The 24,497-nt window shown below is 39.7% G+C and overlaps 2 protein-coding genes across 3 annotated transcripts in view; both read right to left on the bottom strand.

Moving 5' to 3' along the window:
* tars2 (threonyl-tRNA synthetase 2, mitochondrial) overlaps positions 1-7,904 on the bottom strand; it is a 14,649-nt gene extending 6,745 nt beyond the window's left edge. Inside the window, exons 1-5 of one of the 2 annotated variants that reach the window (XM_085423053.1) lie at positions 7,766-7,904; positions 1,536-1,717; positions 1,341-1,455; positions 887-1,008; positions 416-524 (exon numbers count right to left, since the gene is read on the bottom strand). In XM_085423053.1, coding sequence (XP_085279179.1) covers positions 416-524; positions 887-1,008; positions 1,341-1,455; positions 1,536-1,717; positions 7,766-7,819 — 582 coding nt within the window. In that variant the 5' untranslated portion in view covers positions 7,820-7,904. Of the gene's footprint in view, positions 1-415; positions 525-886; positions 1,009-1,340; positions 1,456-1,535; positions 1,718-3,036; positions 3,317-7,765 lie in introns of those variants that run through there. The other variant, XM_085423052.1, reaches the window with a different exon arrangement.
* Positions 7,843-24,497, bottom strand: rprd2b (regulation of nuclear pre-mRNA domain containing 2b). Its single transcript, XM_085423049.1, has 10 exons — positions 24,280-24,497; positions 15,771-15,900; positions 15,448-15,641; positions 14,257-14,309; positions 13,982-14,108; positions 12,517-12,692; positions 12,050-12,335; positions 11,650-11,907; positions 9,971-10,135; positions 7,843-9,878 (listed from the first exon to the last, which is right to left on the bottom strand). The coding sequence occupies exons 1-10, from the start codon at positions 24,473-24,475 to the stop codon at positions 7,843-7,845; spliced, it is 3,621 nt and encodes a 1,206-aa protein (XP_085279175.1). The 5' UTR covers positions 24,476-24,497.

Below are 24,497 nucleotides of genomic sequence, written 5' to 3'. Positions count from 1 at the left end.
TGTAAGAAGAAAACACAGAAAACCGATTTTAAGTTCAACATGGACACGAGGACAGACAAATATCACAGCTGGACTAAAAACAGGAGTCACACTTAAAAAGCGAGTAACATAACTGCTATTCACATCCTATCAAAGGTTACTCAGATATGCTTCAAGCCAGCATGGCACAATGCTGCTACACCACCAGTGTTTTTTTTAAAGTGGAAATAAATATAAAATAACAAAACTTTCCTGCTTCCTGGCGTAATATAAGCTGGTGCATTAAAAGTGTGAGGAAGGAGCTTGAACAGCTATGCCACAGTGATTTGATAATTAAGACTTACCTCCTCTACATAAAGAATTAAAGAAAGATGTGTCAGCACTGAAAATGTCTGTCATCAATATTATATTATAACAAACAGAGCATGTTGCAGACCTGGAATAGCTCTTGGACCTCTTCTATACTCAGCTCCAGTCTAGAGAGAGGACGTTTGAGTGCTGCCGCCTCCTTACACCTCGCCTCCACATCACTCAGAGACAAAAAACTGTAGATGAAGTCACATTCAGGCAAAACTTCAGCTGCAGTTTAGTCAGAATCAGGAGCATGCCATACAGGTCAAACAGCCGGCACGAGTTACATAAGGTGGAAACGGTGTCATTAAAGCAGCACATAATAATGAACAGCTATACACAGCATGCATATAAATACAATTTAGTAACTAATTAAACTCATGAATAAAAAATATACACTTTATTTGAAAGGTCAGGATTTTTTTTCCCTTTAAAACAAAAAGAAGCTGAAAAACTGAAATAACAACCATCATGTAACTACCACCACCTCTTTTGCGTTTGTGAGCACACAAAGATGAAGTTTTGACAGAGCTCATATCTGATAGATAGTAATCACCTGTTGTCCAACAGGTAATCACAGAAAAGCCCGAACTCTGATGTTCCTTCTCTGCACACCTCAGCACCAAACATGCCCTCCAAGACTCCACCGAGGACGCACGCCCCTGTTCTCCAGGCTGCCTGTGAAATCAAGGGTCGTAATGAGTGAGCGCCAAAGACATCTACACTGTACTTTTGGGATGGTAGATTAAAACAGCAAGGAAACACAAAGATGCTCTCATCCCACTACTGCTGGTCCCAGTTAAAGTGTCGTTTCAATTTTTGTTTGCCATGTTACATGGCATGTTAACATCTTTATTTATTTTCTAACTTATGATGATGCTGAATGAGGTGAGAAAATGTTTTTAAAAAAACCTTCAAAACAAATTTTTCATCAACATCACACTTACAGGTCAAATAGGGGAAACTGCACATACTTAAAGGAAGTTAACAGCGGGGAACTGTGTAATTACCTGCTTTCCCTCAGTTGTATCAAACCCCAGAAGTTGTAGTTCACAGTCTGCCTCTAGGGGTCGTCCAAGCTCCCAGAGTTCCCCATTCACCTTACTCACCAGGGCTCCTTTCAATCTGAAACAACACGTGCAAAAGCACAGTTATATCACGACAGTTAAACATATTAAACCAAACAGTATAAACTGGGTACTTACCTCACACTCCGAGCAACATAGAGCGGTGTGGTGACACCAGCTGTTCCCTTAACTATCCGGCCGTCAACCAGCCGGATACGGAGGGGCATTTCTGTCGATTCAAAACGCTTCCCATTTCCACGTTTTTCCCTGAGAGCCTCAAAGATCTGCAGTCGTTCAGATAAGGCAGGAGATGCATTCACCTGTAAAGCAAAAAATAAAGATTTGGTTTGAAATTATTTACAAGAAGCAAAAGGACAAAAGAACTAAAATCTGAAGATGACAGAAAACCCGTCAAATAAGACCTCCAGAAATTAAGTGCATATGCAGTAAAGCTAAGAGAGACAGACAAGCATTTAGGATTTTAGCAACACAATAATATATTCTGAACTTATCTTACTGCCCCAACAGAATGAGTAACATAATGCAAAGACATACACAAGCATAGCCCCTCAATATGTTTACCTTACTATTTAGCTTACACTGCACAGACTCATCACTAATATGCATGGGATGGACTAAATATTTGAAACACCTGTCAGTTTAACGCAGTGAAGGCTTTTCCAAACCAGCTGTAATAACACCTTAAGACAATTCTTCATCTATGAAGGGTATAAAGGACTACTTTATAAGACTATGGAGGTGTTGGCATGACATAATTAATGAACTGGAATGGATTTTAAACTTGTTCAATTAATTAATTAATTAATAAGCCATAATACCTTTAATCACCATGGCCCCAAGGTAAAATTAAACAGAATTAACATTTTAGGAATAGCCTTAAAGAAAATCCAAAAGTTTTTACCCATGTATTATTATATCAGTACTTGTTTTAGTTGGTTATAACAAAAAAACAAAACAAAAAAAAAACAAAAACGTAGTTAACTGACCGTAAACAAAAAAAACTCTATAGACTTTTAGAAAAAACAAAAACTAACTTTTCTTACAAAATTTCCATAAAGTCCTCAGGAAGTCCACAAAGTTCTTTGTTTTAGTACTGAGCTGATTTGTCAACACAAAAAGCATCAGGACCCTTTTTTTTTTTAAGTTTATTGTAAATGAGTCTTGTTCGTATTGTAATACTGGTTGTCAAAATCTTGTGTCAGAAAAACATGATTAATAATAATAATAATAATAATAACAACAACAATAACAACAACAATAATGTTAACATATTTATATCAGCGAAAACTAAAGAGAAAAATCCAATCTCGACAATAGCTGATAATTCAATATGAAATAAATATTTAAGTTGAATTAAAAACAAAGTTATAACTTTGCATTCATCACCATTTCCCATACATTAACAAACCGGGTATGGCTATCAAAAAAAAAGAAGCCAAAACATGAAACAAAATTACGATAAAACCGAATTAAAAGCACATTAATCTTAGCTACCACACGACAAATGTGCCCATTAGCACATTTAACAGACAGGAGCATCAACAGCAGCTCACAACACTCACTGAAAACACTGCTGCTTGCTAACGTTAGCCTCACTCAGTGCACTGCTTTACCGCACCTTGCTGTACTTCCTCTGCGCGCAAAGGGTCGCACGAGCTGTCGAACGACAGGTAACAAGCCGAAGCAGCTGCGTCACCGCCATACCAAACACCCCTGCCTAAAACAACCGCTTCATTCACCATTACCACATATAACTGTCCCCTTCACTGCAAGCGGCCATAACACCGGAAAGCACGGGTTACTGGCAGCAGCGTTGACGTAAAGACTGAAAAGTTATGACGGAGCTCCGTCTCAGCGTGCGCGCTCCTGACATCTACGCCAGGGCGCGCAATTAAACGCAGGGGAAATAGAAAGAGCGCGATGGGGGAAAACATCTCTAGCCTTCAAAAATAAAATTACGCACTGTCCGGTCAGGCGCTTCAGACTGGAGTCACATATGCTGAAATTTACACGAAACAGCGCATGCGTCGACAGTTCTCGTTTGTGGAGAACACTGCAAAACGGTGTTTGAGAGCTTGCGTGCAAAACAAAGTAATTTCAGAGAAGCACCGACCTGCTGCATCACGACGGGCCCACAAGCTGAGCAGCAGAATCGGTGCTCTTAGCTTCCCGAGCCTGCTGCAAGTGTGCATCAGTTTAGTGCCCAAAGTACAAGTTTATTTTAAAACACGGAGGGAGGAAAGATGAATACAGTTTGACTTTCACCGAAAACCACATTCACTGCAGCTCTTATTAAAATAAGGGACATATTTTAAACCCTGCCCTCTACAGACTCGCTGTCTCTAAATAATTTTAATTATAAAACTATTCACTGGCCGTTTAATTTTGTGAACAGACTTAAAAAGCTGAGAATATTAATAAACAAACCAGCTGATTCTGAAAAGGAGCGTCATTATATTTTGGATTTAGAAATTGTGGGTAAAACAACCCAACGGAGAGATGAAGCGGCTTCATCAAGGACGACTTAAAGACTACAGCAGCCGAAGTACTTCTGCTCTGCCGCTTGGGGGAGCTACAGCTCTATGAGAGAAATCTACTGGACTTTACAGTGTAAATACAGTCCATTCAGCTTTAAATTACCCCAGCAATTACTTGGTGACATCACCTTAATTAGCAGATTAAACCATATTATAGGTAAGGTTTTAAAACTGTGTTTGGTTTAACATCATGTCCATGTTAAAATTAGGTAAAAGCCTTTTGCAATTAAAATGCTTCACACGCCACATGTCTGTTGGCCTCTATAAGGGCAAAAAGTCGATCTAGTATTTTCCCTAAAGGTTCAGATGTCTTAATAAGCACTGAAGACCTTACATTTCAGCTGTATGACATTTTAAAAGTTTTAGCAGCAGATTAACAGGAACAGGGGCCCTAATGTGTAGCAGAAAATATCCACAACAAGAATAAATTATCCTGCATCATGTTAAATTAAATGAATGTAAAAAATAATTATTTGCTGAACACTGTGCAGCCACTGTTTGGTCTTACTGTGGGCATATTAATTACACACTAGAGGTGAGTCATCACTCAGTCACAATGTCTCAAGTGAGCTCTGCAAATATGGTCCAGAAATAGGTACAGGGTTTTTAAATGAACTTGATTGTAAAGTGTGGCTTTCCAGCAACAGTGTGTGGTGTAGTGTGCAAGCTTTTTTTTTTTTTTTTTTTTTTTTAAACAGAATGAACCAAAACAACAACAAATACAGAAAATGGCAAATGGAGCAGACTGATTACAGTCTGTAAAGCAAAAGAAAAAAAAAAGATTTGCCAATATGTGAAGGCTGGTTTAAGTCAATTCATTAATGCACTGAAAATGTTACCCCTCTAATAGTTTTGATCCTTAAAAATAATATCATAAGATATAGTTCCCCCCTTAAGTATGCATATATTCACTGTGACAAAAATAAAAGCTGCAGAATGTGTGCATGTTCATCACACCAGAAAAGATTGGACACTCAAAGGGCGGTGATATAGCATCATTGATGAGAACAGCAGTGAAAGCAGTTCAACTTATATATATATACACACACACACACAAACAGGCTGGTAGTTTTGTCAGTCATTTTCAATTGGTCAAACCAAGTTATCTTAAGGTCACGAGGAAGGGACGAGAAGGTGAACTTGAAGATGTTTTACAATTATTCTGTGTGCAATGTGAACACTGCAAACTGATTATTAGCTGCTCCTACATGTGACTGTGAAGATAACAATTTACAGAGGGTGGTAACAGACGTATAAACATTCAGGAAAACACCAGTGTGCCAACGCTGTAGTGACAAATATGCTTTGTGGTTACATTTGGGTATATTTTTTAAACAATGTATTCAGAGACTTTATGCAGGAAGGTTTTCAGCATATTGATAAAACTGTAATTTCACCACAGCTTCAACACACACTTGAATCAAACACTAGAGATGTGAGACCACTGCACCTCTGACTTGTAGAGGTAAACTACTACCAATGTATGAGAGAGGTCAGTATTATGGAAACAATTTCTGGACAAGAGGGAGCATTAAGGCCATCGTGCTAATCTTTTTCTTCGTTGTTATTTTACCTCTTAAAAGTGGTGAGAGGTGCACAAGTGTTTTAGGGTGAAGCCCATGTGAGCACAAGGTAAGCACAGACGCTTGAAAGCAAAAGCATGAAATTAGCAATATAGAGAAAAGGGCCAAAACAATTGGAAGTATTCAAATGAACCATTTTACATGCAATCCTAATTAGCTTAAACACCATCTGTGGGTTCCTACAAATGGAAAAGCATCAAGTCTACCTAGCAAGAAAGCACAGCTGAAAAACAAAGGCTTTAAATGTTAATGTAATGGTAGCTGTGCAAATGCATGAGAACAATCTGAAAGGTAAAGTCAAACAGCGCAATTCAAGTGATGGATAGTGACCAAATAAAAATACCTCCCCCTCCCAGTTGAATTGAAACTCTGGATTTTATTCAAGAGTACATATTGAAGCCTAGCAAGGGTGTGGTTCAAAGTCTAATACTCCCTCCCATCCCATCATCCACTACCGAGTATCTTCATGACTCAGTCTAATGTGAAGCGCGCACAGGTAGACATTTATATATAGGAAATAAAAATGCATAATTATCTTCAGCCTCCTCTTCTGTGCGGTGGTTTCGCAAAAGGAGGACATAAACACATGATAGGTACTGGAGAGAAAATCTTCTGGGCTAAAGCTTATCCAAGGCCTCGATCACAGTAAAGACGGGGTGCGTGAACAACGATCACTGTCCTCATGTACAGAGATAATAGCTTTAAAAAAAAATTTAAAAAAAAAAGAGGGGGGGGGCTATGTCAACTCAGTCTTTATATTTACAAGCTTAGAAATATACAGTGAGAGTGACAGAAGGGTGGAAAAAGGTTGAGCAGAAGAATATTATTTACAGCGGGTAGTTTGGAAATAAGTCTTAATCTCACCTGAAAAACAAATCACTTCAAATCTCTCTCTCTCTCTCTCTCATGGAAGAAGAGATTACTGTCATGAATTCAATCTGACATTTTTGTTTTACTTTGACATTTTTGGGAAATGCAGTAATTCTTATTCATCTGTTAAATATGATGCAGACACAGATGAGCTTAGCAGAGTACAAAGACTGGAAGTACGGGCAAAACAGCTTGGACTTCTTGAAAAAAAATTGTGACTTCTTAGAGTTGTGCTGTTGCTGTGAAATTTATCTCAGAAGTCACTGCATGCTCATTATCCCCTGTAAAAGGTCCGTTTTGTATGGGTGAAAGAAATTAGATGTTTTTTTTCCTGATCTAGCTTTCCAACTGTTTACAGTTTTTATGTTAAGCGTCATCTACAGCATGCTGGAGATGAGTGATATTGAGCTTCATTACAAAACAAAAAAGCCAACAAACGCATTTCCCAAAAAGCCAAACTACAGCCCTGTTTTTCCTCAATATCATGAGACCCATCTTTCTTTTATCCAGCATCTCTCTTCTCAGATTAAAATAATAATAATAATAATTAAAAAAAAATATCACACAGGAAAACTCTGAAGCCCCTTTCAGACACGCTCTCATTTTCAATTATCTCTTGTAACTTGTTCGCTTCATGTCTGAATAAGCATTCTAGTCACTTTTCTATAATTTTACTAAGTGGGATCCAGTACAGTGGTAATATTCACAATTGCGCTATATAACATAGACATCGTATTTTAACTGGATTAACTTACGTTTCCAGCCTATGAGGGAGGGGCAGGAATAGCCATCACTTGCTACAGCGCAGACATGGACATAAATATAAAGACCTCTATTTTAGGGAACAATGGCTAAGATAAGTAATCTTCACAAGTCTGTGGATAAGACTTCAATGGATGCACATAATAATCCAGTATGGCAATTCCCATGTAGCTCGTGGTTATGTCCCTAAGCCATGAGGAACATTAACATTAAAAACAAAGCGACCCATGTCTGAATGACAGAATGCCGTCACTGTAACAGACGAACGAAGCCACCAGCATGTCTGAAAGGGCTGAAATGTAGTTTCATTTTTCTTGAACTATTTTGCTTTTTTCTTCTTACAGGTATGCAATTCCTGCAACAGAACGAATGAAACTTGTGCACGGAAAATTGTTGTGGGGGAAAAAGAAAAAAGATTATTGGTTGTTACATAACAATCTGCACTATGAAACTGATAACCTCTTAGCTTTACTGTGCAGTGTTAGATGACTGGCTACCTGGCTGAAGCAAGACAATTTAAATCAGCTATTTACACACAACCTAAGGTAGTTTTAATTCAAGCTAATTAACAGAGTAAAGATATCTGGGCTCATACCAGCAGGGCTAACACACACACTGCACTGCTAGATGTGTGGCTTGCACTTCTCATTCAGCTTGTCGCAGATGACCACTTCAGTAGCGTGGGGGTAGGAAAGGCCTCTTCTGTGCATGCAAGGGACCACCTGTGAATGGAGGCCCGGGGCGCTTTCCCCCACGAAACCCCCCTATGGGTAGATCTTGATTATGCTGCTGAGGGTTTCGGCCTCGCAGCAGGGATCTCTGTGAGATGGGAACGGAGAGGATTGGAGGCCGAGGAGTAGGCAAGGTGAGGAGGGGAACAGGGTTAGGGTTTTGGTTGCGGGGCTGCCCTGGAGGACTAGCAGAAGGTTTCTGGAGAGGAAGGGCAGCGGACTGGGTAAGTGAGCGCGAAGGAGCAGTGTCAACTGCAGGGGAATTAGGTGTGGAGGGTGAGGTTGCAGATGATGTGGGAGAGGGAGACGGGGATGGAAGAGGTAGATTCAGAGGCTCCTTCACTCTACCCAATAAAGGTGGAGGAACACCAGGGGTACCTGGACGGTGGAGGGGGGGTGCATGGCAGAGAACAAAGGGCTCTTTTACTGTGCCGGGGCGGGGAAGCTTAGGGGGCTCGCCTAGCAACGATGACATGAGGGGTGGGGGGGCCACTTTGCCTCCTCTTGGCCCTACTCCACCTCTCTCTGCAGCTTCAGGTCTGACTGAGTGAGGAAGTGGCAGAGGCCGGTCAGCAGGGACCATCACCCCTCCTACCATGACTGCAGTGGGTACAGCAGGGTGAGTAGGTGGAGGGGAATGGCGCTGTGGTATTGGGGGTGGAGGGGGTCTAGGGATTGCTGGAGGTGTGCTGAAGAAGGGAGATGTAGGAGGAGGAACTTGGTGGAGGTGTGATGGAGGAGGAGTCTGGATGTTCTCTGTGTGGTAAGGCAACTGATACTGAGTTTGAGGAAGATGAGGAAGGGGCGGAGGGGGGTGAAGATGTGGGGGGAGTAGGAGATGTGGGGGAGGAGGAGGCATAGAGGGGGTCATGTCCTCTGTGCCCCCTGGGCCAATGTTAAGAGGAGGGGGGACAAGTTGTGGTGAGGGAGGCTGAGCTTCCAGGTATCCTTCCTCTTCATACCACATGGCTCCTCCTGGTCGACTTCCAGGTCCTCCTCCCCGTCGAGAGCCTCGACCAATCACGCGTATGCTCTCTACTGTCTTTATGCGCTCTCCAGTGAGCGGTCTATTAGAGTAGCCTAGAGTTTGAATGGGTGCCCCTTCGGTGCAGGGTGACACGAGTGTCTCAATACGATGGTATTGCCCCTCCTTCCCATCTCCACTTGGAGACATTTGACCTTTTAACTTGTCTTCTTTTTTTCCACACTGACCTCCTTCATCTGAACCAATGCTTGCCTTACGAGAGCCGGCACAGGGCCTCCTCTCTCCCATTGCTCTGTTGTTTCCCATCATCCTTAGCTGACTTTGCTGATCATCCTTCTTACCCTTCATGTCATTACTAGGAGAAGAGGAGACCAGCTTCCTCACATGCATCACTTCATTGTCTTTTAATTTTGTGCCGCTCTTTCTTCCAGCGCCATATCGGGAGGTGGGCAGGAAGTCTCCATCATTGCCGCTTCCCGACGGGGTGATAGCTGCATCCCAGGGTTCATTGCGGTAGGCTGTGGGTGAGAGGTTATGACCTCCAGATGAGCCCACAGATTCTGGCACACTTGCAGGTGTGTCCATAATCTCATCCTGGGTTGGGGTGCCGGCTGCCTCGTCTCTCACTGGGGTCCCATCCACCCCATCAGGACTAACATCACCAAGAGCGAGACTAAAACCTGGATTACCCTGCAGGAAACTGTTGATTTTGGATTCTAAGCTGGGGGGAGAGACAGAAGGAGCTGAGGGGCGAGGGGGGGGAGGTGGTGGAGGAGGAGGGGACAGTTGTCTCTCTCTCCCCCAGTCTCTGATTCTTCCAGGTGTTTCTCGCTTGTGGCTGTTCCCCAGACCAGCTTTCGTTTTTGGGGTAGTTGGGGTGGTCGGGGTGCTGGTGTGCAGAGCTTTAGAAGGTGCTGATTCTGGGGAGGTTCGTGTACCAGCAGCAGCACCAGAGGTGGTGTTAGTCACACTATGCAGGAAAGAGGACAAACCTGACAAAAACAAAGTGTGACAAATATTGAAACAAGGTCACTTCGTTAGTTATTCTTAAAGAAATTCAATAAGCCAAATATATGGATCTTACCTGTTGTGTTGGTTTTAGACAGAGCATTAAGTATCCCTTCAGGTGTGATATCAACACGTGACAGGATACTGGCCAAGGCAGGGCTCGGAGGGGTTCCTTTGGAGGCTGCTGATTGGCCAGATGGGGTTGTGGGTGTCCCAGGAGATGGACGAGGTGATGGGCTTGCTGCAGAGAGAAAGATCAAAGCAGCCCCAGAAATTTAACAAAATTATTTTAAATGTACTGAATCAAACAAAACGTCTTAAACTGGAAAAAATGTTCTGTGTTCCAACAATAAATTGAAAACAACATTAAAGTTAACCAGCAAGTATGAGCTGCATGGTCAACAACTGACTTTGCTCATTAGTCTGTTCCACAGAGATCCCCTGTTGTCCAGACATAATTTAAAAAAACAAATCATTGAGCTACGCTGGGTGATGTGCGTCTTCTTTACACAGAAAAATGTAATGGCGGCTTATTTGGAAATGGCTCCACAGATAATTAACCACAACCACTTTTACAGTTTCCAAGAGAGTTGTTCATGTAATGCAGAGGTCATTACATATTCCTGGAAATACTGTTAACATTGCTTCACTAACCCATTGCAGGCTCTTGAGGGAGGGCTAAAATGAGTGAGAAACATAAGCACATTTGTTGATAATTTCAATTAGCATTTCATATTTTGTGAGCACAGTCAGGGTTGAATAACATCTAGATTCAAGTCTGAAAAGATAAGTGATCAATGTAGTTAATTCTAGGACATTCAATTGAAAATGTTGTAATGAATACAGATTATTATAAAACAAAAAGTACAATCAGAAAGTTCTAGAATTAAGCACATGGGGAAAAAAATAACAAAAATATATAGTGGCAGCTGCCAGTTCTACCCTTCAGCTTCCTAGTAAATGCACCTATGCTATGAACTGGAAAATTAGGTGATTTTCAGATAACCTGACCACTGACCCTTAACCTTGATGTCAAGGTCACTGACATTAAAACTCATCTGAGCTTTTCAGTAGATGCACCTACAGTATGAACTCATTCTCGCGTTATTGTATTCACAAACTTGGGTTTCTAAACCACCTGCCCACTCAGCGGAGTGAGAATGAAGCTTTTATAGCAGAGAGGCTTTAAAAAACAAACAAACAAACAAACAAAAAAAGAACCTAAAAATATTCCTGGATTTAAAATCTCCCTTTCAAAAAAATCATATTCTCATCCATAGCTGATCATCTTTTAGGTCAGAACTTGAAGTCCAGGTCTGTCCCCTTAAACGGCTCCTTCTGGTATGTATGGCCGATGGTGAACACACCACAGTTCAGTTCACGGCGCTTGCGCTAATGTTTTCCTTGACATGCCCTAAAATGTTAGAGCAGAACTTCACATTGACTCTCTGAAGTTCACAGTGCACAAACCTGTAACTGTCCTGATCTTACAAGTTTCAATATCATAGTCTCATCACCACAGATGATGGCCCACAAATGATGTTTGCTGTTGATGTGGAAAGTAGTCTGGAGGAACATAAGAAGCTGATCTTAGAAGGAAGATAGCCTAAATTAATATCAAGTAACACTTTTAAAGCCCGTCTAGTCCTGGATTTTTTTTTCACAAAACAGAACAGTTTGTCTTGTTTTTTTAAATTTTGTCTAATAACCACCAAGCATAACACAGAAAGTCTTGTCCCTCTTCCACAAACATACCTGTATTCTTCATGGCGGAGGTTAGCGAGCTGAGAATGGAGGTAATCTTTCCCAGGTCCACCTTGGCCAGATTGACACCCAGAGGGGTGGCTGGGGTACTTGTAGGAGTAGCAGATGTGGGAGTCACTGGGGTGGTTGTGGTGGTAGTAGCAGAAGCATTGTTCTTAGAGGCCTTCGCAGGCGGATTTGGAAGCTTTGAAGGCGCATCTGACTTTGCAGCCTTAGACATGGCAGCGGCTGGCTTTTCCTTCTTATCATCTGAGAATGAAGGAAATTCAAAGAGCGCATAGATTCTCAAAATTGAATCACAAGTTTGCAGCTTTGCAACTTAACTTTCTAATGAATTAATTTGGAGACAAAAAATTATATCATAGCACAACCACAGATCTAGGACACTCACCCCCTGCAGTTGCAGCATCAGTCTCTTCGTCAGACATATCCATGTCCTCCATGTCTCTGTTGTCACTCTGCATTTCTCCTTCATCCATGGCCTTTCCATCCAGATCTGGATCGAGCTGGGCTCTGCTAGCCACCATTGCCATAAAGGGTGAGTCAGAGCCAGTGGGGGAGGGGGCATCTTCAGATGGTGAGGGGATGGGAGAGTCCTCAGGTCCAGGTAGAGTGGACTTGAGGGAATCCAATTTCCTTTTAAGACTGGCCACACGATTAGCAAATGCGTTGTAAGCCTGAGGAGAACGTCGAAGAGAGAAACAAAATTAAGCTCAAACAGTGGAATAGCTGGATCACCAATCAATGAAATAAATTAGTTTTAATGTTTTAAATACAAATGCTTGAATATTTCCACTTTAAGACCAACTAACTCTAATTGTTTTGATATCTTTACATCTTACAAAAGACAACACCTACATTGGCCACAATCTTAACTTCCTTGTACTGCATCTCGTAGAAAATATCTGCGTTTCCCAGAGCCTCCAGCAGAGGAGGTCCTGCTTTCAACTCTTTCTCCAGGAAGCTGACAAACTCCTGCAGCTTCAGGCTGCCATCCTCAAAGTCCTTGGCAAATTTGTTCCCCCCTGCCTTATCTAACACAAGAGACAGTTGACAAGCAAGCCATTAAACACAAGGTTTACTCAATTTTTAACAAGTTAAATCAGAAAAAAAGCTAACAGAACAGTCAGAAGGTCAGTGCTGATGCCGAATGCATCAGGGGAAAAATAAATAAATAACACACTTTTTTTGCCAGAGAACTGCATCCCGCTTAACAAGAATAATCCATTGACCTATCCATGAACCCTTTTCACCGATGCCATTCTCAGAAATGGTACATGGGCCTTTTCAGAAATAAGATGCAAAGACTTAACAGCCATTGTTTACGGTGTGTGTTTAATGTGTGTACTGGCTGTACAAGAGCTTTCAGCTGAGGCTAGAGAAAAACTTACCAGTACTAAAAAACATTTCAAATACATGTGGAGAATTCAAATCTCCTCCACATGTAATTTGTTTAAATTATTTCATTTATAAGCTCAGATATCAGGGAACTAAGCACAGTTCATTAGTGAGTTTTGCACTGAGATGTTTAAAACAAACAAACAAAAAAAACTCCCTGGTGATAAAGCTGAGCTGATGCATTTCAGAATGTGAGAACACAAATGTCTGTCCCAGTCAGACTGGTCATTACTTGGGTTTTTAACCTGCACTGTGGTTTCAGATTGTGTCAATATGCAAGCAGCACAACTAATAGTCCCGTACGTCCACCACAAGCTAGTGCTAATCACGTGTTCTGCTGCCCGCACACTACATCAGGGAGCACCCTCGCTTAAGAGAAGATAGATTTCTCTTATTATGAGCATGTCTTAAGCAAACAGTTTCCTTCAGTGTGCTGCATGTCATAAAGGACAAATGTTGAAAGATGAGACTAAATTTTTAGATTCTGTAACATAGCTGAAGCAGACTAATTTACAATAAAATACAAAAGTAAAAGCAACACAGCAAATATCAGATGAAAATGAATTGGCTCACTTTAACAAGTGCGACAATTTGAGTTGTTGATATGAGTATAAAGTGTTGTGACAGTGAGGGATGTGTTGCCTTGTAGAGAACTATTTTAAAAGGACTTTAGGTACAATTAAAGTACAGGTGTGTTGTCTAAAACCATCACAAGTCCATGTTTTTATTGTTTGTTTTTAACTTTACCCTCCATGCCCACACCAAAGGCCTGTAAGAAGCCAGGAAGACCCCTGCTAGTGATATGTATACTTGTTTTGACAGGCTATGCCAAGGACATAAAAATCCAGTATATTTGAGACTTAAGAGAAAGTACAGAAGACAACAGGTGTGCACTGATGTACAAATAAGCCCAGTGACATCTGACCTTTAAGTCTCTTGAGGGCCTCCGTGCTGCAGACATCCACCCGGAGAGCTGACAGCTGCTTTTCTTGAAACTCTTCTTCGGCAACAGCTTGCCTATATTTTAACAATTGTTCAATGAGGGAGTGGGGCTAGAAGAGAGAGAGTGCAGATGATTTAACATCACAAGATGTTGTTATATCGTGGTTGATTTTCAGGCTTTTTAGAAAAGAAAAGAAAAGAAAAGAAAAGAAAAGAAAAGAAAAAAGAAAAATCCAGGAAAACACAAAGAAGGCCTACCGTGAACTCCGCCACAATCTTGGACTTCAGGGCAGCTTTGGAATTAGCAGGAGCTAGAGAGTAAAAATAAATTACTTTAAAAAACACTGTAAGGTATCTGGAAATATTCCAAACAGACAGCGTTAACTTAAGGATGATTTAGTAACCTATGCCCACACTAATACGTTTTCAGCAGTGCCCACACTACCTCAGTATTTTAGCACCTCAAACGGACTTTTCATTAAACTGCTGACTTTCAGTTTTCTTTGAACAGCGTTTTCCCACACACATACTTTATTCAGCAGCGCCACCAAGTTATATTTTAAAATTTATTGAAGCATTTTTAAAATTTATATTGCTCATCAATGTACAAATTTTATAACTAGCAACCTACAATACTCCCAATTACCAGCAGGTTGACCAGAGGAGTGTACTACCAAACAGGAATTGAATTTATTGAGGTAGGTCAAGGTCACTGAGACTTTAGTTTTTAGTTTGAAAAAGTTTCGGAAATCCTAGGTGACTATTTCTCAAGTTATCGCATTCACAAACTTGGGAGTTCATGTTGCCTGCCCACCTGCCCAGTAGGGTGCCGACAATATCCTATCAGCTTCTTATGGATGAGGGGTAAAAAACAAAAACAAAAAAAAACTATTTCATCCATCCATCCATCCATCCTCAGAGGCTGGGTTGCAGGGGCAGCAGCTTAAGCCAAACCCAATACCAACTGTAATTAATCATATTCTCCCATGTCTTCACAATGTGTCTTTATACTCTAATAACTTGAAATCAGCAATTTTGCTTCACTTTCCTTCGTCGTTTAAAATAACCATGAAGTGAATAACTGACTTTAAAACCAACTAATTAAACATCCAGTATTTACAGCATAATATTACAGCATTACATTGAGATTGTTAATTTCCTGTTTCCTGCTACCAAGATGACCTTATAAATATATTTAATATATTTTAATATTTTTGAATAACATTTTCACCTTGTCATCATTTCAAGTAAAGAAAGTTCTGGTCTTTCTTTTTCTGGACATTGCTGTTCTTCCTAAGTAGTCATTTCTGCATCTACCATACGTAACACAGTCATGCAATAAGAGTTTCCTGGCATGTTAGTAAAGAATATATAGTTTGGTTTAAAAAAACAAAAAAAAAACAAAAAAAAAAAAAACACACTGACAAAACTCTGAAGTGACAAACTGACCATTTGCAGGTGTAGCCTCTTTTTCCTTTTCCTTTTCCTTTTCTTTTTCCTTTTCTTTTTCCTTCTGCTTCTCTCGCTCCTTTTCCTTTTTATTCAAGTTGGCTTTGAACTGGGCAATGACCTCCTCGGGATACACACTTCTTTCTTCCCAAATGGAAAAGATCCTTTCCACTGACCTGCGAACCTTCCCATCTCTAACAGAGTAAAATGATAAACAACACACAGACCTTAATACCTTTTCAGTGATAGGCATGACGGGTTAGAAGAGAAACAAAATGCAGTGATGGCTGGACAGTACCGTAGAACAAACACTATGTACTTACTTGATGAGCTGAGCAGCATTAGGAAGGACCTCTGAGAAGGCTGAACGAAAAACGATGGCATTCTTTCTTTTGCAGTTTTGTATCACATCGTTGGCAAGGTAGAAAAGATTCAAGCGGTGATTGTTATCAGCTGAAAAAAAGAAAAGCAGAGAAATAAAGGACTCAATCTGGAGTTTAGATCACTATTAGCCTATTTACACTAGTTTCTACTTGGTTTGACCCGATTCAATTTTGGTTGTTTTCCCATTGCAATTGAGTACAACCTGAGGTGCGTGGGGTTGTGATGTCATTTGTATGCAACACAAACGGCATAACAAAGGAGGACATTGAGGTGATGTACGAGTTTCCTCGTTGCAGGGTTTCAAAAATGGTGTTTTTGATTTTTGTCAAGGACATGCTGTCACGATTCATCAAGTTACACCACTGACTAGCCAGAGTTCAACCACTCTGGTGACTCAGTTACTGCAACTTTGCAACTGTTACCTTAACACAAAATTTCTGCTTTTGTGGAAACATGCACATCCAGTGAAAGCTGCTGCTGGATGTGAATGCAAGCCAACATTAGATACTGTGCTTACAGATGAAAGCAGTATACTTGAACGCCAACAAGGGAAAAACAAGGGGGCAGGGATAGCTCAGTAGGTAGAGTGGTGGCCCTATGATTGGAAGGTTGGGGGTTCAACTCCACTGAACGGCTACCCTGAGGTACCGTCCCTACACACTGCTCCCCGGGCGCTGCATTGGTGGCTGCCCACTGCTTCACTGGGTGAATGGGTTAAATGCAGAGGAACTATTTCCCTATGGGGACTAACACATACACATACACATTCAGTAATTTATTCAATAAACAACAAGGTATAGTCTTAGCCTCAGGAGCTAGCATTGCCCTCTTTTGCCGAAATGACTTCTGTACGTGTTTATTCACCAGTCTTTGAAAATTTTAACAAGCTTAAGTCAAAGTCTTCCAGAAAAAAATTCTTGCATGTATATCCAATTTCAAATCTCAATAAAACATTTAAAAAGAAATCAAATATGATTCAATTATTTTTCAAGTCACTTTTTAAATCGCTCCTTGGTGAATTTTCTGACTCTGCTAACTATCATCCTCCTGCTGAAAGGCTCACCAATTTAGTCAACTTGAACTTTTGGACAGATGACCCGTGAAAGCCATCTGCAGTCTACACCAAACATCTCTACTGTTTCTCTGGCTAAACCACAACATCTTTGACTTATTTTACCGCATTACTGTAAGAGGCCTGGAAAACTGGAAAACTTTCAGTTACCATCACTGTAGAGATACTATAGCTACAGCAAAAAGCTGAAGATCGTTTCTTCTTGTGATGGTCTGGATTAGTCAACTTATGCATACGTTTCCATTTCAAGAAGGAATACAATAGTGGCAGGACACAATGAGTTTTGCTGCTTTAGGGAGTAAACAATACTACTGGTTAAATTCTGGATTTTGGGAAATAAATGTCGTATCTAAAAATATCTAAATCTCTTAATGTGTTTTTTACATTTGAATTAGACTGGATTATCACCTCAGTCTAAAACAGAAGCAGCCTTTTATAAACACAATAATCTACCAGTAAAAAATAATAACAATAAACAAGAAGAAAAGGAGGTGAAAGTATTTCCTCTGCCTCAGCTCTCACCTTGTTACCTTCCATTATATACAGCAAGCTGTGCCAAGATAACTTTTTGAGTTGCTGACCTTTTAATTAAACCCCCAAAAGTCAGCAAATTTTAGGCTGGTAAAACAAACCTTTAAAAACCTTTTTTAAGTAGTTTCTTAATAGCAATAATTAACATACAAAACACAATATTATGCATTTAAATTTAATTTGAAACTATTAAATCAGTTCCATCATAATATCAATTTTAAATATCAGTGAAACCTGTGGCACAACAGTAAAGACACAGTGTCAGTCTGTGACTAAGCACGAGGAGCTTGAGCGGCCTAATTCTCAACCTGTGGAAACTGAGGTTGTGGCTTCGTTAAATCTCTGCATGTGCATTCCCAGTAGTGCTGTGACAGCAAGGAAGGTGAGTTTAACCACCAATTAATTAATTATCCTTTCACAACCAATGCCGTGCATTTTAGGAACGTGTAAATTGTAGGAACAGAACTTAAGGGACAACATCTTTGTATGAAAATTAGTGAAAACACCCAAACAGCAAACAAATCAAATTTTAATTTGTGTGACAGGAGATCTTTCTTCAAACTCTAGGGCTGCTCGATTATGGCAAAAATGATAATCACGATTATTTTCACTGAAATTGAGATCTCGATTATTTGACGATATTTATTTAACAATAACAATGTATTGAATAATGACTTTAAAGAGTGTCAAAAAATAATATAAAATAGTGTGCAAATACTGATAACAGTGCAAATGTTTGCAATATAAAAAACAAATGAAAAATGTAAACATCTATGTTTAGTGAACTTTGCAGTGTTGCTCTGTGGTGCAGCTACGACACTGTAGCAAAGTTTACACACTATGTCTACTTGATCCACGTCTGACTCCGCGAACCCATAATGTTTCCACACCACTGAAGTTTTTTTTACCTTTCTTTTCAACCAACGGCAGTCACTCTCCTCTCCAAATAACTTCTGCTTAGCTTTCCGAGCTTCCCTCGGGTCCTTTTAATCAGTGGTCCCCAACCCCCAGACCTCGGACCGGTACCGGTCCGTGAGTCGTTTGGTACTGGGCCGTGAGAGTTGAGGCTCAGGTGTGAAATGTATAGTTTTCAGGGTTTTTATCGGTTTTCAGCGTTATTTTGTTATCGTTTACTCGGTTTTCCTGGGTCTTTTCACGTGTGTTATGAATAAATTTTCTTTTTTTCGGTACCGGTACTAGTTTTATTTTGTTGTATTTATCCGCGACACCTTAAAGGCCGGTCCATGAAAATATTGTCGGGCATAAACCGGTCCGTGGCGCAAAAAAGGTTGGGGACCGCTGCTCTTGTGACACGTGTTCGAAATGCAGAGAGGTGCGCTCGATTTGCCACACAGAGCAGCGAGAGAGTAAAGCACGAGGGAGGGGCTAATAATCGGCTCAGTCTTTTTTAATGATCGTTGAAAGCCCAGATCGTAATCGAGATTAAAATTCGATTAATTGAGCAGCCCTATCAAACTCCGCTCTAAATCATACATTAAAACTTTATTTATGAGAGACTTGCGTGTGAAATAATAAAAATGTCACTAAGTAGGACGAAGTATACATACTGCTATTCAACATCATGATGTTAGTTGTTATCCTTTAATAACAAGTATTGTTGGGCAGAAAACTGAGAAAGATTTATTTTAGAATCTATATTATGCATGATTAGACAAGATAAAGGAACAATGAATGTTTAATTAATGTAATACTGTTTCACTGTGTTCAATTTTTTCATCTTCTTTGTTTCTACTTTAGAAGTGATTTTCCCCCACTTGTTTTTAACTTTAACTGAATTGAGAATTTACTCAGTCATGTTCCTTTTGAATTACACATTACCTTTTTTGTTATGTCAAATTTATTTAAATAGCACATTTAACACAGAGTTGACCACAGCGCTGTACCTTAAAGTATAGAGCCCGCTCCCAGAACTACATTAAAATACTTTGTGTATTATAGATCAAGATGTGTGTCTATTCTAATAAACTGAAAAACTGACTATACAATAATGCATTAAATTACAATTAGGTAAAAGATACAGTATTAAGCCCAAAAGTTGGAAAATTACAACAACAACAAAAATACTCAAAGTCTACAAAACTTCAATATGACAACAAAGCTTAAGAGTTTAAAATAAGCAGAACTGAACAGAAAAGTGAGACAAAACTGAGTTTAAAACCCCCCAACTAAAATATAAAATAAAACAGGTACCACAGTTTGACAGATTTCCTTTCTTAAAACTTGGCATAAAAACTGAATCAGCCTGAAAAAAAACCCCCAACAAAAAACAAAACTCCACTGCCTGTTGTCTATGTGGTGCAGTAGTTGGTCTGAATTATCCATGACAGACACTTTTGCATCTAAAAAAAGGTCCCTCAAGCATTTTTATCATCGTCCACTCAGACCACTGAAAAATGTTACTCATTACATGTATTGTGCTGCCTCACTCAAATGAGTAGTGAGAGAGAACAGTTAAGACGGGTTGACCTCTCCATGACAGAGAGCATCTTTAGCATGGTTATCAGCAGCCGGGAACATTATCTCAAAGATAAGAGCAAGCCTCACTCCAGAGCATGTCCTCTACAAACGTGTATTTATGAACCGAATCATCTGTAAAATTTGGAAACTTGTCATTTTGGACCGGAAAAATAATATTTTTAATTTAATTTGAAGCTTGATTTGTACTTATGGACAAAAGTCATTTGGGTTTCCTTTTTGCACATTATTATTTTTTTGTTTGAATACTACTAGCACTTTAATTTGTATTATCTAATATTTTTATTTATTATTTTCAAATTCATATGTTTCCTGGGTAATTATTTTAATTTTCTGTGGGATGAGACAACAGGATGACAGTCACAGGTGGGCAGACTTGAGCAGGTGAGGCACTGGAGCCTAGAAGAGAAGGTCTGCCCAACAGGACGAGGAGATGAGAATTACTGAAATAATCATTGACTAATCAAAGAAAAACTGGAAGATTATTCAACTACCAAAATAATCTTTAGTTGCAGCCCTACAACAAAGTCCCTTCTGATCAGTTTGCTCTGGTCTCCATCAGCACACAAAAGCTCAAATGGTACACAGCAGTTCATTTGTATTGTCAGCATAAGCTAATCTCATCATTGTTCTGTGGGCAGCCATGCAGGGTGGGAATTATAAAAAAAGAAAAGGAAAAGAAAAATGCCCACATAGTAACTGGACTTAGCCACTGAAACAGAACGTCCCATTGGACAGATTAGCTTTCTAAAACACAGGGCCTGAGCCTGCAAAAGAAGAGCCTGCAGCAATAGTGTGTCTGCTGATTTTGTGTGTTTTCAGCACTTTTTTTTCTTTATTTATTTTCATACCAATAGATCACATGCTCAAGATTAGAAAACATGCTTAAATACTGATGGTTCATTTCAGCTTTCTAAATTTTAGTTCATGCTAACTTTCTTGCTGGAGTTTATGACTACTAGGGCTGTGCTATCATATATCATTCATGATAACACTGGTACAAATTCTGAAATGATATATTACTACAGAAACATCATTTGTTTTCTATTACAGAGTGTGCCCAACAACAGCATTAAGCCCAGGCATGTCTGAGAGTGAAAGTAATTGTTAGGATTATTAAGATTTAGTATGTGAAAAATTAGCTTCAACAACCTCCAACAATCTACAGTACTTTGCAATATATGCAAGAAAACTGTTTCCACTAAACGTGGAACACACACACACACACACACACACACACACACACACACACACACACACACACACACACACACACACACACACACACACACACACACACACACACACTTTTCTACTTGAAAAAAACAAAAAAAACAAAGTACAACAACAGAATGAAAGAGGACCTGCTAGCAGCTGTGATGCTTCAACCAAATATAAACAAATGTCTCCACCGAGCAGTGCTGGAACACTCGCTAGTTGCACTCCATATGACAGGATGAATATTACTTAGGCCGTTAAGCAGTTGGCTAAAAACCTAAACAGAGATAACATCCTAGGTAGAAAATATTCTTCAGTTTTATTATGCAGCAACTGAAGAGTTACAAAGATAAGTTTACTTAAAAAAATAAAAATAAAAATAACTACACTAAATGTTAAGTAGTTATGTTACTTACAGTTTCCAGGAAAAACACTACCCAGGGTACATACGGGTTTACATGTTACTTATGCTGTGTCACTGGCTATAATGCTGCTACTACAATGACAGTAGCTCATTAAAACATTCCTGAAAGGTGCAGTGAACATTCCTGAAAGGATCAGGAAAGTCATCAACCAGGAACCAAATTTGGTTTGTGAATCTGAACAATCTACAACAGAAACAACAACACAGAAGCACTATTTCAATATGACTTTACCAGCACTTCAAGCATCTATTTCATTTAATCATGCATGCACCAACATAAATAAAGAAGCACAGAATATGTAGGGCAGTTGGCCTGCCTTGTTCTTCCCACACAACTCTACAAAGCTGATGAAATTTATTTACTGCAGGCTTAAAAATAACAATCAGCCCATAACCCATCAAAACCTATACAAATAAAGATAAAGGCAGCAAATGTATTTCTAATAGCAACGGATAAGGAGGGAGAGACTTATCAAATGTACTGTAGACACTTAAGGGGCACAAATTAAAGAAACGGGAGTGAAAAAACTAAAGTATATTGCAGAGACTTTGACTAGCTCTAAATAATACAAACAGGTGCAAATTTATATGGACTTGAGGGAAACTTTTAAAAACAGCATTACTACATTTTCAAAACATGATTCGGTTTGTTTGTTTGGGGGGGTTTTTTTTAAGCAAAGAATCAAAGTTTTCAAACACATCTCATCATCATCCATGAGAATCTGTCACAAAAAGCTCACCTAGCAACTGACCAAAATGCATAATCCTCCTCGGCTTTTGGGTGAGCTGTCTTTTTGTTAGCAAGATTACGCAAACAAACTACCAGGCCAAGGTGGAGAATAGGAAAAGGAAGAAGCCATTACATTTAGTGTTGATCTGAATTCGTTTCTTTAAAAACGCACGGTTTGGCATTGGCAGACAAGTGTGCTGATTAACTGCCCTTCCACTGAATTGCTCCACACTGCGATCCCGGCTGGTCTTATTAGATTTATTATGCAGGAGGATTCATAAAAACTCATAAGATACAAGTACATGGAGGGAGTAGAGATAAGAGTGCCGCCTTGAAATGTCAACATAGTGTTAGAGTGCAAAAGCAGAGATGACTGTAGTGACTAAGGAAATGCTTTCAAGGCTACAAGGCTTGATAACTTGTTCTATTATGGAGGGCTCTTTTAGCATTTAACCAACACAACTAACTAGCAGCTATTTATTTTTTATTATTTGGCCATGACATGTTTTGGGATCTAGAACTACATCCAATTTAGGGTTTTGGGGAGTGCTGAAGCCTACACCAGATGTCACTAGACCTTAATAATGTGAGTCCTTGACAGGTTGCCAGTCCATAACAGGACAAACACACAGAGACAAAACCATCCACACACACATCCAGGTTTAAAACCACAAGTTAACCCAGCATGTATGTCTTTGGACTGTGGGAGGAAGTTTTAGTACCGACAGAGAACCAACGCATCCACAAGGGGAACATACAAAGTTAATAAAAAGCATAAGACATAAAAAGCAAGATCTATGAGCAATTGTGTTTCCAATATATCTGACATATTAACAAAATATTTCTGATGTAGCAAAATATTAGCATATGTTGATTTAAGAAAGCTACAATGATAAGACTCATGCCTCTTATGAGACCTCTTTACACTCAACATCTTAAATCGGAATTACTGGTACAGATATAAAATTTTATTATTTAAAAGTGCATTTCAGATATCTAGCATTGAGGTTGAAAGGCACAAAATTACATCCTTACTAGATAAAAGTTTAACCTAACTAGTCAGGATTTAATATCAAACAACGTAACTTCTACTTCTAATGTAAGAACTGTTGCGCACGTGTACTCTGCTACTTAAGATATATTTAATTAGAAACCAGTCTAAACACGTTATGGGAATGTCAACGGGGATTATAACACGTCAGAACAAAATAATAACTATCTAACACATTTTAAACAGAAGCCAATAGTAAAGGGTGAGGTGCTGTAATTAAAGTGTATTACACGATATCTACACTGCACATACCCACTATATGGCATTATCGTTAATACTAATCTGACAGGAGATAAATGAAGTGTAGATAGTTTAAACGACGTTATCACCGTTTGTTTGGAAAGTTTGGAACTACAGCTAGTCTAGTTAATTTTGCATTTTTAGTATAAATGTTAAATGAGCTTGTCGGTAAAAATTAATAATATAATAACAATGAAAGGGACATACGAGTTTAATTTAAGTGGATCGCTCCTTTATCGCTTCACGCGTCCTCTAAATAAACTATGCTCGATACGACCAGCCGTCAGGAACAACTCAAACCACCATGCACCAACTAAAGCTAACATGCAGCTGATTAAATCAGTCTAAAAATAATATTTTTATCATGTTTGCTCTTCGGCTTAAAAGCGCAGTGCCGTGAACCCCGGGAGGCCCGACTGTAAACATCGCTAGCAGTAGCTTTGCTAACATTAGCAGCTAATTTCAAGCAACGGCAGCGTTAGCTTATAAATATGCTGCATATCAAAAAACTTGAACTTCGTTCAGGGGGTAAATTATTGCTCTTTTGTGCACTAAACAACTTTGTCCCTAACGCAATAAACTGCAGCCGAGTTTTGCAAACTGGTAGCTGGTCCAGACAGAAATGCATTTGAAAAATGGCTAAAATGCGCTAGCTAGCGGATTAGCTTCAGTGACAAGCTACTCACATTTCTTGAGCCACTTCATCCAGTAGCGGACGATAAGGCTGTGATGTCTCTTGTTTTCAATGCACCAAGCTGAAAGTCCTTGTATTGACTCCATAGTGTTTGAAACTCCCTGAAAACGCCGGTCCAAAGACGCTTCCAGAGCAGCGGTGGAGCTGCGTGAGCCGTGACCACTTGCAGCCCCTGAACCGGCCGCCATCTTTCCAACTCTGTGGTGCTGC

Source organism: Rhamphochromis longiceps, linkage group LG11 (genome assembly GCF_057381845.1).
Source record: "Rhamphochromis longiceps isolate RC_006_pf linkage group LG11, R_longiceps_female_GT1.1, whole genome shotgun sequence".
NCBI classification, from domain to species: Eukaryota; Metazoa; Chordata; class Actinopteri; order Cichliformes; family Cichlidae; genus Rhamphochromis; species Rhamphochromis longiceps.
This window is presented reverse-complemented; position numbering and strand designations above follow the sequence as displayed.

Bases quoted from the DNA above. Each gene is read 5' to 3' on its own strand.
- rprd2b (XM_085423049.1), bottom strand. From the start codon at position 24,475: ATGGCGGCCGGTTCAGGGGCTGCAAGTGGTCACGGCTCACGCAGCTCC. The intron at 15,642-15,770 runs GTAAGTACATAG...TTACTCTGTTAG, and splicing joins AATGCTGCTCAGCTCATCAA to AGATGGGAAGGTTCGCAGGT. The intron at 14,109-14,256 runs GTAGGCCTTCTT...TCTCTCTTCTAG, and splicing joins AGATTGTGGCGGAGTTCACG to CCCCACTCCCTCATTGAACA.